Raw genomic sequence first — 14914 nt, forward strand, 5'->3', positions numbered from 1 at the left:
CCCCCTCTCTCTCCAGAGTCTTTGAGGTTGGTGAATGGGACTAGTGTGTGTTCTGGCAGAGTGGAGGTGAAGTCTAATCAGTCGTGGGTCTCAGTGTGTGAAGGTGACTTTGACCAGCAGGATGCAGAGGTGGTCTGTAGGGAGCTTGGCTGTGGGCCTCCTTCAGTCCTCCAGGGGGCACTTTATGGCGAAGTGAAGGCTCCAATGTGGACCAAAGAGTTCCAGTGTGAAGGCAGTGAGTCTGTTCTACTGGACTGTACGACTTCAAACTCAAGTAGAAACACCAGCTCACCTAACAAGACTGTTGGTCTCACGTGCTCAGGTAATAATAGTAATGAATAATGTTCATTACTCAACATATCCATTCAGTAATGAACATATTGTGACTTTTTCTTTTTTTTTAAAACAGTAAATGTAGACTTTGGTATCCAAGTCAATGCCTTCTCCCATTCACTACTCCCATACCACTCTCTGGTCTCGGACAAATATAACATCTCTAAAGTGTTGCAGAGAGATATCAAAGATACTCTGAACTGCATTAGGGTCCCGCGGAAACGTGTGTTGATCGGCGCTAATTGGCGTTGCCATTAAACATAGTTTAATCCATATTTCAAAATGTAGTTTTACTATCTCTCGTGCACCATGTCCCGCCTCCCCCGTCTTGTGATTGGCTGGGAAAAGTGCATCTAACCAATCACAAGACGGGGGAGGCGGAGCATGGAACGTGGAAGAGAGGAAAACAAAAATTAAAACAAATGGATTTAACATGTTTAATGGCAATGCCGATCAGCGCTGATCAACACATGTTTCCGCAGGACCCTAATGCAGTTTTGAGTATCTTTGAAATCTCTCTGCAAAACTTTAGAGACGTTATATTTGTCCGAGACCAGAGAGTGGTAGCAGCAAGTGAATGGGAGAAGGCATTGACTTCCAAGGGACCCTGGATACCACCATCCCAAATACAAAAAAAGGTATACAGGATTCCGAAAGGGGCTAGTGGACATGCCTGAGCCGCAAAGTCTAGGACCACATTTTTGTCTCAGTCTGGCCCTGACCAGGTTGCATGTTGACCAATGTCATTGCCAAGCAAATGGAGTTGGAGTTGCTTGATTTGGTTATATTGGATGAACAGCTTGCACACAATTGGCTACTTGCATTTCCCAGCCTTGTGGACTTGTATCCCATAGCCTAGAGCGACAGCTAGTCAGGGTTATTAATTGGTAAAAAAAAATAACAAGTGTCATTGAGCAAGTTAAAAACATTCAGAGATTGAATTATTTGTCTTAATAGTTTCAGAAATTAGACAGGCAGACGGACAGACAGACGGACAGACAGACAGACAGACGGGCAAACACACACACACACACACACACACACACACACACACACACACACACACACACACACACACACACACACACACACACACACACACACACACACACACAAATGAGCAAATATAAATGAGCAAATATAAATGTTTGATTTATATATTCATTTATTTACTTACTTGCTTACTTGCTTACTTACTTACTTACTTACTTACTTACTTACTTACTTACTTACTTACTTGCGCTTTTGTCTCTGTACAGACCCTGATGATTTCAGGCTGGTCGAAGATTTCAGGCTGGTCGAAGGAACCAGTAAATGTACTGGTACGCTGGAGATGAAACACCAGGGAGATTGGAGACCAGTATATGGTTGGTCTGGCTGGAACATGAAGTCAGCATCTGTAGTGTGTAGACAGCTGGACTGTGGCTCTCCTGTTTCAAAAGAAATACGTTCTGGTTCTACAGCTCAACCTGCATGGATGATTAGATCTTCCTGTGTTGGTTCAGAGTATTCAATGAGGGATTGTGGAAGAATTACGTCTGATACTAACACTACGAGAGTGGAGGTGATGTGTGCAGGTAACAAACAATGGGCCACACGCAGCCATTTCTGGCAGTAACTCATCTTGTTTTTATTTTACTTTCGGGCTATAAGGCACCTACAGTAGGTCTCTGGCCTAAAATTATGATAATTGTTCGGGCCAGGCTTGATTCGGGCCGGGCTCGGTTCAGGTCAGCCCAATTTGGGCCCTGTTCGGGTCGGGCATTCATTTTCAGGCATGGTTCAAATTCTAGCATGCATGCTGTGTGCATGCACATGCATAATCTATAGGCCTATGTGTATATCTATATCTTGCGGCACCAGAATTATCCCTAAAACCTGCACTACCCGTTACATTATGCATACAGTAGGTGTGGTTTGGGTGTTACATTAATAAAACCAATTGGCGTGCCATGTGCCATTGCCTTTAAGAGCAGGCTGCGCTATGTCTTATGCCCAGTGCTCTCCCTCTCTGCCCATGGAAGAGGCAGTCCGACATTGATTGCCTCATAAAATTATATTTGATACACAGTATTATCACTCACACATTGTTGATAAGTAAGCAAGTCTTGCTAAGTTGCTGAGCCATGAGGCCCATAGGGTAGGAGCCTATCACCTGTTTCTGTAGCATGAGGTCCTGGATATGATTTTGGAAGTCGCAGTAGTATATAATTAAACTGAAAGGTCTGGTGTGGTTATAGCATAATGGATATCGAACAACATTTTATTTGTGTGTGTCTCTCTCTCTCTCTCTCTCTCTCTCTCTCTCTCTCTCTCTCTCTCTCTCTCTCTCTCTCGCTCTCTCTCTCTCTCTCTCTCTCTCTCTCTCTATCTCTCTCACACGCTCTTCAGAGTCTGTGAGGTTGGTGAATGGGACTAGTGTGTGTTCTGGCAGAGTGGAGGTGAAGTCTAATCAGTCGTGGGTCTCAGTGTGTGAAGGTGACTTTGACCACCAGGATGCAGAGGTGGTCTGTAGGGAGCTTGGTTGTGGTGCTCCTTCAGTCCTCCAGGGGGCGCTCTATGGAGAAGCGAAAGTTCCAATGTGGACCAAAGAGTTCCAGTGTGAAGGCAGTGAGTCTGTTCTCCTGGACTGTACAACCTCAAACTCAACTAGAAACCTCTGCTTCAACAAGACTGTTGGTCTCAAGTGCTCAGGTAATAAGAGCAACAGATATGTTCATTACTCAACCAACCGTTTAGCAATGAACAGATTGTGACCCAGGTTTTCTAGGATTTGTAGTAATGTAATTGTCAAGCACATTTTTCGGGGAAGCCCTCGTCAGGTTGCACCCATTTGGCAACTTCCACTTCATAGTGTTGCGGACTTATTTCCCATAACCTAGTGAGCCTGAGGTTATAAATTCACAAAATGAACATAGTTGTAACTGACCGATAAATATTCAGGAATTGAGTTAACCGCGCACACACACACACACACACACACACACACACACACACACACACACACACACACACACACACACACACACACACACACACACACACACACACACACACACACACACTGATATATGTAATTTTAATGTGTTTAATGTGTAATGTTGAAAGTGAATACTTTTTATTTCATGCTTACTCGCTTGTCTCTGTACAGAGCCTGTCAGGTTGGTGGGAGAATCCAGTAACTGTACTGGTACACTGGAGTTGGTAAACCAGGGAAAGTGGAGACCAGTGTATGTGCCACATAACTTCGAGATATCTGTACTGTGTAGACAGCTGCACTGTGGCTCTGTTGTCTCAAAACAATGGAAAACAGATGGTTCATCTAAGCTTGTGTGGTACATTAAATCTTCCTGTGATAGTTCTGAGTCTTCACTGAGGGAGTGTGGAACAGCAATATCTGCAACTTCCAGTTACACACTAGAGGTGATCTGTTCAGGTAAACAACAACAACAACAATGACATCAATCGGTCAATCGGTCAGTCAGTCAGTCAGTCAGACAGACAGACAGACAGACAGACAGACAGACAGACAGTCAGACAGACAGACAGACAGACAGACAGACAGACAGACAGACAGACAGACAGACAGACAGACAGAGATTTGTGGATGTCCCTGAGCGAGGCACTTAACCCCTAACTGCTCCCCGAGTGCTGTACGAATAGCGCTCACTGCTGCTATTCATTAGGATGGGTAAATGCAGAGGACACCTCTATCCCAAAGGAGTGTAAACCAAAGTATTATCATTACATTATCTTGTTACAGATCTGCTGTTTAAGCCAACCATCACCGTCTTCCCCTTCATAAACATTTATGAGGGCCAGCAGCAGGGGCAGCAGGTGTTTGAGGGTTCCAACTTCACCATCATCTGCTCCATCCAGCCACAGTACCCACGAGGCTCCTTCCACCTCACCTTCACTGGATCCAACACAACACACAACCACACCCAGACAGCTGCCAATCACTCTGCCAACTTCCTGTTTCATGCAGCAAACCACACCCACCAAGGAAATTACAGCTGTGTTTATCACATTCACGTTTTTAGTCATAACTTCTCTTCGGAGAGTGAGTTCCTCTCACTAACTGTAACAGGTAACCTGAATGAAATTGACTTTTCAACTCACAATATGAAAGTCACATCAATTAATTTCAAATAAACGTTTTCTTATCGAGAGCTGTTCTTTCCATGATGTATCAGTGATGTTCTTGTTCCTACATATTCCTCTTACAGAGTTTCGTCTGACATCTGACATCATCAGAGTCACATTCCTGGTGTTGCTGCTGCTGCCGTTGATGATGTTAATCAGAGTCCTCTATCGTTACTGGAAGGTAATTATACAAGTCATAATCAATGTGAAGCAGGTCATTACTGAGGAATAAACTTCAACACAAAATCTGTATCACCCTGAAGGGCCAAGTTCTTGTGCAAAATCAAGTGGATAAGGGTTAAAGTTGCAGTAAAATGTCATTTTATTTTGACGCTTCAGTCTGAAACAGCCTCGCAACCAATCAGAAGGTGCAATCCCTTCAGGCTATGGAACGGTGGAATCTCACTCACTGCAGCCCGCAGAGAGGGCTAGTGTTTGTAACCTGCAGACACACACTGCCCAATTGCCCATTGTTTATTTCTAACGTATAATATTTTCAGATACATAAATTAGTGCAGTGATTAAGTTTAAAATTAATAATACACCGTCTGGACGTCATCTTGAATGAGATTCAAAATGGAATAGCTCTGTAATTAAAATCAGGTGTGTTTGGAGGAACGTGAGCTATGGGAATCACACAGGTGAATTAAATACATTTATATTCATAAGAGTCTATCCATGTCATCCCTCAGTACATTTGCGTTCACAGGAAGTAATTAAGATTGGCCATTCAGCGACTTTTTATATAAAATACACCAAAAACAATGTGTGTATTTTTTTGGCATCTATTGTTATATGTGTCCATATTACGACCACGGATATGCTCTAAAAGTGTGAAAAAACGTATTTTTCATTTCACTATGTCTTTAAAGGGGAATACGACACATTTTCAACATTGAACTATGTCTTTAAAGACATAGTTCAATGTTGAAAATGAGTGGTATGTCCCGCAGCGCTGCAGCGGGACAGCGCTGACCATTAAATAGGGGACAAGGCGTCACGCACGATAGGGCCCTGGGTCTGTTTGATGCAGAGGCATCAAACACCAGTCCTTCATTGTGTGTGCTGCAGTGGCTCATTTGTGTGCTTACCATTTATTAGTCCATTATTTATTTATATTTTTTTCATTGGCTTGATTCTGTTGAAGGACAGACTGTTTATTTAAAGACGGGGTGCCGTGATTTTCAGTGATCCCCCCCCCCCCCCCCCCTAAAACATAATCATGTTCATCAGGTATTATGGTTACACTAGGAGGAGGATTTTTTTCAAAAAAGTGTACAGAAAGTGTTAAAATTATGTTTTATGTGGATACGCCTCCAGTTCATTAAGTATACCTGGTTCTCACCTTCCACCACCTTCTCACTCTTCTCACTCTTCCACCACCTTAGCACCACCACCACCTGTCCCCGTCCCTCATCCTCCTCATGCCCACACCTGTAGTGTTATGACAATGAGGGGGAGGGTATAATTTTACTGTCATTAAAGTGCTGTTTTTTCTATTGGCACGTTTGACCCTCAAGGTTTCAGCCTCCAGGAAGAAACTCAAAATAGTCAGAGAAGACATAAAACACCATAAAAACACCATCAGGGGGCTTAATGAAGTTCTATCAACCTCATAGACACATGAAAAACAGAAAAAGTGCAAAACCATGGCACCACCTCTTTAAGAGAGGAAGTCCATTAAGTTAAAGTTTGGTGTTGCTGTGTTTCTCCAGGCCACCAGAAGACAGGGGGCAGAAGCGGACAACGTTGAGTTGGTTTATTATAATGTAAGACGGGAGAATGTTGAGATAGGTTACTATAATGTCGTTGGTTCCGCTGCCGAAGCTGGACCCAGTGAAGAGACAGAAAACCACCTCTATGAAAACATAGATCTCCAAGGAGATGCTGAAGCTGGACCCAGTGCAGAGACAGAATACCACCAGTATGAAGACATAGATCTCCAAGAATATGCTGAAGCTGGACTCAGTGAAGAAGAATACCACCAGTATGAAGAGGTGGATATCCAAGGAGATGCTGAGGCAGGAGTCCACCTGTATGAGGTGGATCTCTAAGGTGGTTCTGAAGCTGCACCGAGAGAGATGTGTACAAACAAAAGCGGCAGCTACAAAATTGTGGTTGATCGTCCTAAGTCACCATTCAGTCTTCATTCACTGCTCTGTGTTTGGAGAAGCTTGCCTGGATCACTAGACTAGATCTCATTACTACAGCATTGAACCTGGTCTGTTTCCATACACCTATTTTTAATCAAGTAATTATAACCATCAGATAACTTATCAATTATCTGGAGCTAATTGATCCTTTAATCTAGTAACTAGATGCATGTGTGAATGTCACAGTAACATGTTAAATCCAACAGTGTAACAGCAGTGTCTCTAATGTGGGAGGTCCTAGCTAGCCAGCCAGGCTACAGAAGTGGTGGAAAAAGTACTACATTTTAAGTTAAAGTATCAATACTGCAATATAGAAATACTCTGTTACAAGTAAAAGTCCGGAATTCAAAATGTACTTGAGTAAAAGTACACAAGTATTGCCATCAAAATGTACTTAAAGTACCAACAGTAAAAGTACTCATTATGCAGAATATCCTATTTCAAGTTTTCAAATGTATAACAATCTTTTGAAAATAGCCGATCTACAAGCTCACAATGTGTCGCACCGCAACGCATTGTGAGCTTGTAGATCGGCTATTTTCAAATGGCCGAAATGTATATAGGGGTGAAGTGGTTAATGTATGTTTTGTAATAATCAAAATCTACAAAGTAAAGTAACTAAAGTTTTCAAATAATTGTAGTGGAGTAGAAAAGTACAATATTTGCCTCTGAGATATAGTGGAGTAGAAGTAAAAGTACTGAAAATTGGAAATACTCCATTAAAGTAAAAAAAAATACCTCAAAATTGTACTTAAGTACAGTACTTGAGTAAATGTACTTAGTTACTTTACACCACTGGGCTACAGTAGGTCCAATACTGAATGAACTGACTATTGATTGTATGTGATTGTATCTTAGTCTATTAGTTAATAGCTAGATATCTATTGATCTGTTGTATGGAACCGTTTGGGTTGTATGATCTGTTTCTATTGGAAGAATAGAGCTCACAGGTTTGTCAATACATTATATTACATTATGTATACACTTGTAGATGTTTAAGATGATTTATAAGCACTGCTTTTGTGATTATAGTAATACGCTAGCATTATAATTCTATTGTTAACTCTCTGGCATCTGGCATTTTGTTTTTAAAATACAAAATTACTATCCTTTTTCTGGGTGCCATGAGACTCCATTTTATGCAGTTTTGAAATGTATTTTTAAGAACAAGTTTTGTTATGAGCAGTAAGCCATAGTGTACATTAAGATGACTTATGAGATATCTTTCATATAATAGCTGACAGTTGAGTAGCTTGTTATATCATTTTTTGTTTTGTTTTAATTTAGTTATATATCTGTGTTGTTGTATGAACAGCTCATGTAACTTCTAGTTCTGAGCTTTATCAGCATTTATGGATGATGAGTCTTGGACCATGAAACTCATTTAAAGTGCATCATTTTCTAAAACACACAGAGCTGGGTGTGTGATGTAGCTTTTCATCTGACCGTGTTGAATTGATGAAATATCTAATGTTTGTTGTTTCTGTGTAGCTTGAAAAATAAAAATAAAACCCCTTGATGGAAATGAGTGTCCTCTCCTCAATGTTGTCTGTAGTAGAGGAAGCTCTTAGCTCTCATTTCCAAAAAGGAATGTAGGCCTACTCTTACATTTTATTCACTTCTCTGGTCTTCTGTGACTAATCTCTGTTGGAGACATTTGATTGATAGTTGAACATTTTAAAAATGGAGTCTATGATCAAGGTCATCAGGCTCATGAAATTAGCCTTCACTGACTTTGGGGAAGAAGAAAAAAAACTGATGTTAGCTGCTTTTTTGAATAGAGTAAAAAACTAAGGAATGACGTATAGATAATTAATGATTAAAAGGCCAAACTAAGCTACTTAAATAACAAACTTGACTCCTTATTCATCCAACTCCAACAACACACAACACAACAAGCCCTTGCAGGGACATACAAAAACTGTATGTCAAATTTCAAATGCTCATAAACTAGGCCTACTGTAGATAGCCTAGTTATTTAGCAGGAATTATGTTCGGTGGCTTTTAAAACAGCTGTTTTGGTTGTTATTGTTACTCCGAGAGGGTAAAATGCATGGTAACAAATGGACGCTCACGGGTCCATTTGGTTTATTTGTACCCTCTCAGAGTAAAATTAACACGGGTAAATTGGCACTGGAGCAGTCCCCTGTGTACATTTTAACTGTTGTATGTGCCAGCAAAGAAAATAAGCCCCCACATTGGCATCTTAGTCAACAAACTGCGTTCAATACAGGCCGCGGACATTACAGAGCCGGTGCGGGGGAGGTCCTGGTCACAGACAACTCGACCAGCAGCAGCCTATGCTGCTCGCGGCCACGATGGAGAAACACACACGGTCAGGTTATCTTTATAAGATGAATTTGAGAGCTGGATTAAGAAACTCTGGTGGTTCTTATGCTTCTGTTTACACATATAAATGCTTTAATTGATATTGTAGCGTTTTGGTGCTCCGATTTGGAATCAAACCCCATTCTCCTGACCAGACAGTAACCTGTGCCAATAAGACTAGCCTATAGCTCACATGAGGAGCAAGTCGCAACCAAGTCTTTTTCGGCTGCGCTAAAATATAATTCATTCATTTCATTGATAAGATTAAGATAGGCCTACAAATCAGCAGGAATCACTGCTTTAACTTCATTTCCTAATAAATATTCATTTAAGGCCAGCAATGTATGATTATTTTAAGATTTTCTTTATTACGGGGCCAGGCTTCCAGCATGGACCCGTTTTGTTATTGGCATTATTCCATTTCTTCTTCTTCTTCTGCCGTTTTTGCCAGTTCTGGCTGAACCGTGCATACGCTTTTTATGAAACTCGGCCATATGATAGATGGTCATGAAAAACGATCAAGAAATAAATCTCACAATCTTTCGTCAAAAGGTGGCGCTATAGCACTCAGTTGAAAATGCCTACTTTGAACAGGTATAACTCATGCCCTGTTTGACCTACAGCCATGAAACTTCGATGCACACATGCGTCTCCTCATGCCTAACAACTTTCACTGTTTGACTTTTGACCTCTGACCTTTAGATCTCCCACCATTTCGAATTATATGAAAAGCAGTAAAAAGCAGTTAAAACCTATATCCTCCTGGGATTTTTGAGCAATCTGCACGAAACGTTTTACACATGAACTTTGGACCTATGCCGACCAAACGGTGCAAGCGGATTTTTCCTAAGTGAAAAAATGAAGCTTTAATGAGCCAATGAATATTGCAGTTTTATGACAATTATTCATCTGCCCCTAACACATACATGCAGACTTACCATTCTTTGAAACTTTGCAGAAATGTAAAGGGCCATTCCAAATATCACTGAAACCAATCTTACTCCAATTGGTCAAACGGGGGCGCTATAGCAATTTTTTGAAAATGCAAACTTTAAACAGGCAAAAGTCATGCCTCGTTTGGCCGACAGCCATTAGACCAGCTTACACATGTGCCTTGACTAATGAGGAACACATCTATCACGTTGACCAGTAAGCACCGCCCTTAGATTGTCCGCAATCTTGAGCAGTTTGAAAAACACTTAAACCCAGGATTTTTCAGCTATTTGCGTGAAACTGTATCATCAGTGTGATCTCTTTTTTCAGAGGTTTGTCTGTTGGTCCAATAGCTTCCCGCTTAAGTGTATGTCTCACAACCTCAAGGTCACAGGTTCAAGCCTCACTTGGTGCAGACTTCATCTAAGTTGCATTTCACACAACATGACTATCAATGAATACATCTGAAATTGTTAAAGATAACATGAAATACTTAATTGAGTGTTTTTTACAGACAGTGTACTTCATTGTAAAAATAGCTGATCTAAAATCTCACAACTTTTCAGATAGCAAAGAGAGTATGTTTTTTCAATGTATAACATACTTCATTGTGAAAATAGCCGATGTACAATCTGACAACTTTTAATGGTTTGTGAGCTTGTAAGATCGGCTACTTTCACTAGTTTTGGTTCTGAGGAGATGTACAATTTCTTCATTGGTAAATGATTTGTGAACGAGTGATCTTAGTGTTAGTGAAACAGGGGCTTGGGTCATGACAGAAGGCAAGAGTTTGTGATCCTCAACAGACAATATCAGCCTGGACAAAGCTATAGCACTATAGGTAGTGTTGCAGATACCTAAGAGTGCCTCACGACCGCAAGGTTGCCGGTTCAAGCCTCACTTGATGCAGACTCATTTAAGTTGAATTGCAAAAAACAATATAGCTGCAAGCAGCGATAATACGGGGCCAGGAGAGAGAAAGAGAAATGATAATTCCTTTAACAGGTCAGTTCATGAAAGTCCTTGCGGTCTTGTTTCCAATGAGGGCCTGTGAGCAATTAGGGGTTAAGAGTCTTGCTCAGGGACAAATTTCATTTCGTCGACACATTTGCTGACCTGGCCTGGAATCGTACCTGGGTCAACCAGAGCCTCTGGCTCCCTAACCACTCAGCTATGGCCGACCCTGAGAGAGAGAGAGAGAGAGAGAGAGAGAGAGAGAGAGAGAGAGAGAGAGAGAGAGAGAGAGAGAGAGAGAGAGAGAGAGAGAGAGAGAGAGAGAGAGAGAGAGAGAGAGAGAGAGAGAGAGAGAGAGAGAGAGAGAGAGACGGAATAGATTGAAGATAGAAACGGAATAGATTGAAGAGAGAGAGACATGGAAACGGAATAGATTGAGTCATGTTTTTTGCAATTCAACTTAAATGAGTCTGCATCAAGTGAGGCTTGAACGGGAAACCTTGCGATCGTGAGGCACTCTTAGGTAGCTGCAACACTACCTATAGTGCTATAGCTTTGTCTAGGCTGATATTGTCTGTTGAGGATCACAAACTCTTGCCTTCTGTCATGACCCAAGCCCCTGTTTCACTAACACAAAGATCACTCGTTCACAAACCATATACCAATGAAGAAATTGTACATCTCCTCAGAACCAAAACTAGTGAAAGTAGCCGATCTACAAGCTCACAAACCATTTACCAATGAAGAAATTGTACATCTCCTCAGAACCAAAACTAGTGAAAGTAGCCGATCTACAAGCTCACAAACCATTAAAAGTTGTCAGATTGTACATCGGCTATTTTCACAATGAAGTATGTTATACATTGAAAAAACATACTCTCATTGCTATCTGAAAAGTTGTGAGATTGTAGATCAGCTATTTTCACAATGAAGTATGTAAAAAACACTCAATTAAGTATTTCATGTTATCTTTAACAATTGCAGATGTATTCATTGATAGTCATGTTGTGTGAAATGCAACTTAGATGAAGTCTGCACCAAGTGAGGCTTGAACTGGTGACCTTCTGGTTGTGTGGCACACATTTAAGCGAGAAGCCACCAACAGACAAGAACCTGTGAAAGGAGATCACACAGATGATACAGTTTCACGCAAATAGCTGAAAAATCCTGGGTTTAAGTGTTTTTCAAACTGCTCAAGATTGCGGACAATATAAGGGCGGTGCTTACTGGTTAACGTGATAGATGTGTTCCTCATTAGTCAAGGCACATGTGTAAGCAGGTCTAATGGCTGTCGGCCAAACGAGGCATGACTTTTGCCTGTTTAAAGTTTCAATTTTCAAAAAATTGCTATAGTGCCCCCGTTTGACCAATTGGAGTAAGATTGGTTTCAGTGATATTTGGAATGGCCCTTTACATTTCTGCAAAGTTTCAAAGAATGGTAAGTCTGCATGTATGTGTTAGGGGCAGATGAATAATTGTCATAAAACTGCAATATTCATTGGCTCATTAAAGCTTCATTTTTTCACTTATGGAAGATATTTTGCAAACGTTTTTTGGTATAGGTCCAAAGTTCATGTGTAAAAAGTTTCGTGCAGATTACTCAAAAATCCCAGGAGGAGATAGGTTTTAACTGTTTTTCATATAATTCGAAATGGTGGGAGATTTAAGGGTCAGAGGTCAAAAGTCAGAGTGTGAAAGTTGTTCATCATGAGGAGACGCATGTGTGTATTGAAGTTTTATGGCTGTAGGTAAAACAGGGCATGAGTTGTACCTGTTCAAAGTTGGCATTTTCAACTGAGTGCTATAGCGCCACCTTTTGACGAAAGATTGTGAGATTTATTTTTTTATCGTTTTTCATGACCATCTATCATATGGCCGAGTTTCATAAAAAGCGTATGCACGGTTCAGCCAGAACTGGCAAAAACGGCAGAAGAAGAAGAAGAAGAAATGGAATAATGCGAATAACAATACGGGTCCATGCTGGAAGCCTGGCCCCGTAATGACTCAATCTATTCTGTTTCCATGGCTCTCTCTCTCTCTTCAATATATTCCGTTTCCATGTCTCTCTCTCTGTCTCTTCAATCTATTCCGTTTCTATCTATCTATCTCTCTCTCCAATCTATTCTCTCTCTCTCTTTCTCTTTCTCTTTCTCTTTCTCTTTCTCTCTCTCTCTCTCTCTCTCTCTTTCTCTTTCTCTTTCTCTTTCTTCTCTCTCTCTCTCTCTCTCTCTCTCTCTCTCTCTCTCTCTCTCTCTCTCTCTCTCTCTCTCTCTCTCTCTCTCTCTCTCTCTCTCTCTCTCTCTATCTCTCAGGGGAGGCCATAGCTGAGTGGTTAGTGAGCCCGCCTAGGGAGCCAGAGGCTCTGGTTGCCCCAGGTACGATTCCAGGCCAGGTCAGCAAATGTGTCGATGAAATGAAATTTGTCCCTGAGCAAGACTCTTAACCCCTAATTGCTCACAGGCCCTCATTGGAAACAAGACCGCAAGGACTTTCCACCAGGAAACCTGTAACTCTCAGCCAACAGTATAGCTCAACTGGTAGAGCGTCTGTCCAATAACATGACTTGACTTGAGTGGGTTCAATTCCCAATCGAGTCAAGTGTCCCCGGTAACTTGGGGCAACGGATAAATTAACTGATATCCTTAGTGATGCTTTCCTAACTACTTCTAGACTAACTTCTAGAAAAACAAGTTAAAACCACCAGGAAACCTGTAACTCTCAGCCAACAGCATAGCTCAACTGGTAGAGCGTCTGTCCAATAACATGACTTGACTTGACTTGAGTGGGTTCGATTCCCACTCGAGTCAAGTGTCCCCGGTAACTTGGGGCAACGGATAAATTGACTGATATCCTTCGTGATGCTTCCCTTTGCAGAATAACTTCTAGAAAAACAAGTTAAAACCACCAGGAAACCTGTAACTCTCAGCCAACAGCATAGCTCAACTGGTAGAGCGTCTGTCCAATAACATGACTTGACTTGACTTGAGTGGGTTCGATTCCCACTCGAGTCAAGTGTCCCCGGTAACTTGGGGCAACGGATAAATTGACTGATATCCTTCGTGATGCTTCCCTTTGCAGAATAACTTCTAGAAAAACAAGTTAAAACCACCAGGAAACCTGTAACTCTCAGCCAACAGCATAGCTCAACTGGTAGAGCGTCTGTCCAATAACATGACTTGACTTGACTTGAGTGGGTTCGATTCCCACTCGAGTCAAGTGTCCCCGGTAACTTGGGGCAACGGATAAATTGACTGATATCCTTCGTGATGCTTCCCTTTGCAGAATAACTTCTAGAAAAACAAGTTAAAACCACCAGGAAACCTGTAACTCTCATCCAACAGCATAGCTCAACTGGTAGAGCGTCTGTCCAATAACATGACTTGACTTGACTTGAGTGGGTTCGATTCCCACTCGAGTCAAGTGTCCCCGGTAACTTGGGGCAACGGATAAATTGACTGATATCCTTCGTGATGCTTCCCTTTGCAGAATAACTTCTAGAAAAACAAGTTAAAACCACCAGGAAACCTGTAACTCTCAGCCAACAGCATAGATCAACAGGTAGAGCGTCTGTCCAATAACATGACTTGACTTGACTTGAGTGGGTTCGATTCCCATTCAAGTCAAGTGTCCCCGGTAACTTGGGGCAACGGATAAATTGACTGATATCCTTCGTGATGCTTCCCTTTGCAGAATAACTTCTAGAAAAACAAGTTAAAACCACCAGGAAACCTGTGACTCTCAGCCAACAGCATAGCTCAACTGATAGAGCGTCTGTCCAATAACATGACTTGACTTGACTTGAGTGGGTTCGATTCCCACTCGAGTCAAGTGTCCCCGGTAACTTGGGGCAACGGATAAATTGACTGATATCCGTAGAATAACTTGTAGGAGTGTGCTGGTTCAAATCCAGTTCAACCCAGGACCGAGCGGTCCTGGGTTCGATTCCCACTAACGTCAAGTCCCCGGTAAATTGGGGCAGCGGATAAATTGACTGATATCCGTAGAATAACTTGTAGGAGTGTCCTGGTTCAAATCCAGTCACCACCTTAGTAACTGAAACCGAATCT

General features: G+C 41.6%; 1 protein-coding gene across 1 annotated transcript; it reads left to right on the forward strand.

Moving 5' to 3' along the window:
- Positions 1-204: 204 nt before the first annotated feature.
- LOC311043908 (uncharacterized protein) lies at positions 205-6533 on the forward strand (the record flags this gene model as incomplete). The annotated part of the gene is made up of 5 exons (XM_084055332.1): positions 205-322; positions 1593-1655; positions 4097-4423; positions 4563-4660; positions 6195-6533. The coding sequence occupies 5 exons, from the start codon at positions 205-207 to the stop codon at positions 6531-6533; spliced, it is 945 nt and encodes a 314-aa protein (XP_083911458.1).
- Positions 6534-14914: the final 8381 nt, after the last annotated feature.

Source organism: Gymnoscopelus microlampas, assembly GCF_963454915.1.
Source record: "Gymnoscopelus microlampas genome assembly, chromosome: 4".
NCBI lineage: Eukaryota > Metazoa > Chordata > Actinopteri > Myctophiformes > Myctophidae > Gymnoscopelus > Gymnoscopelus microlampas.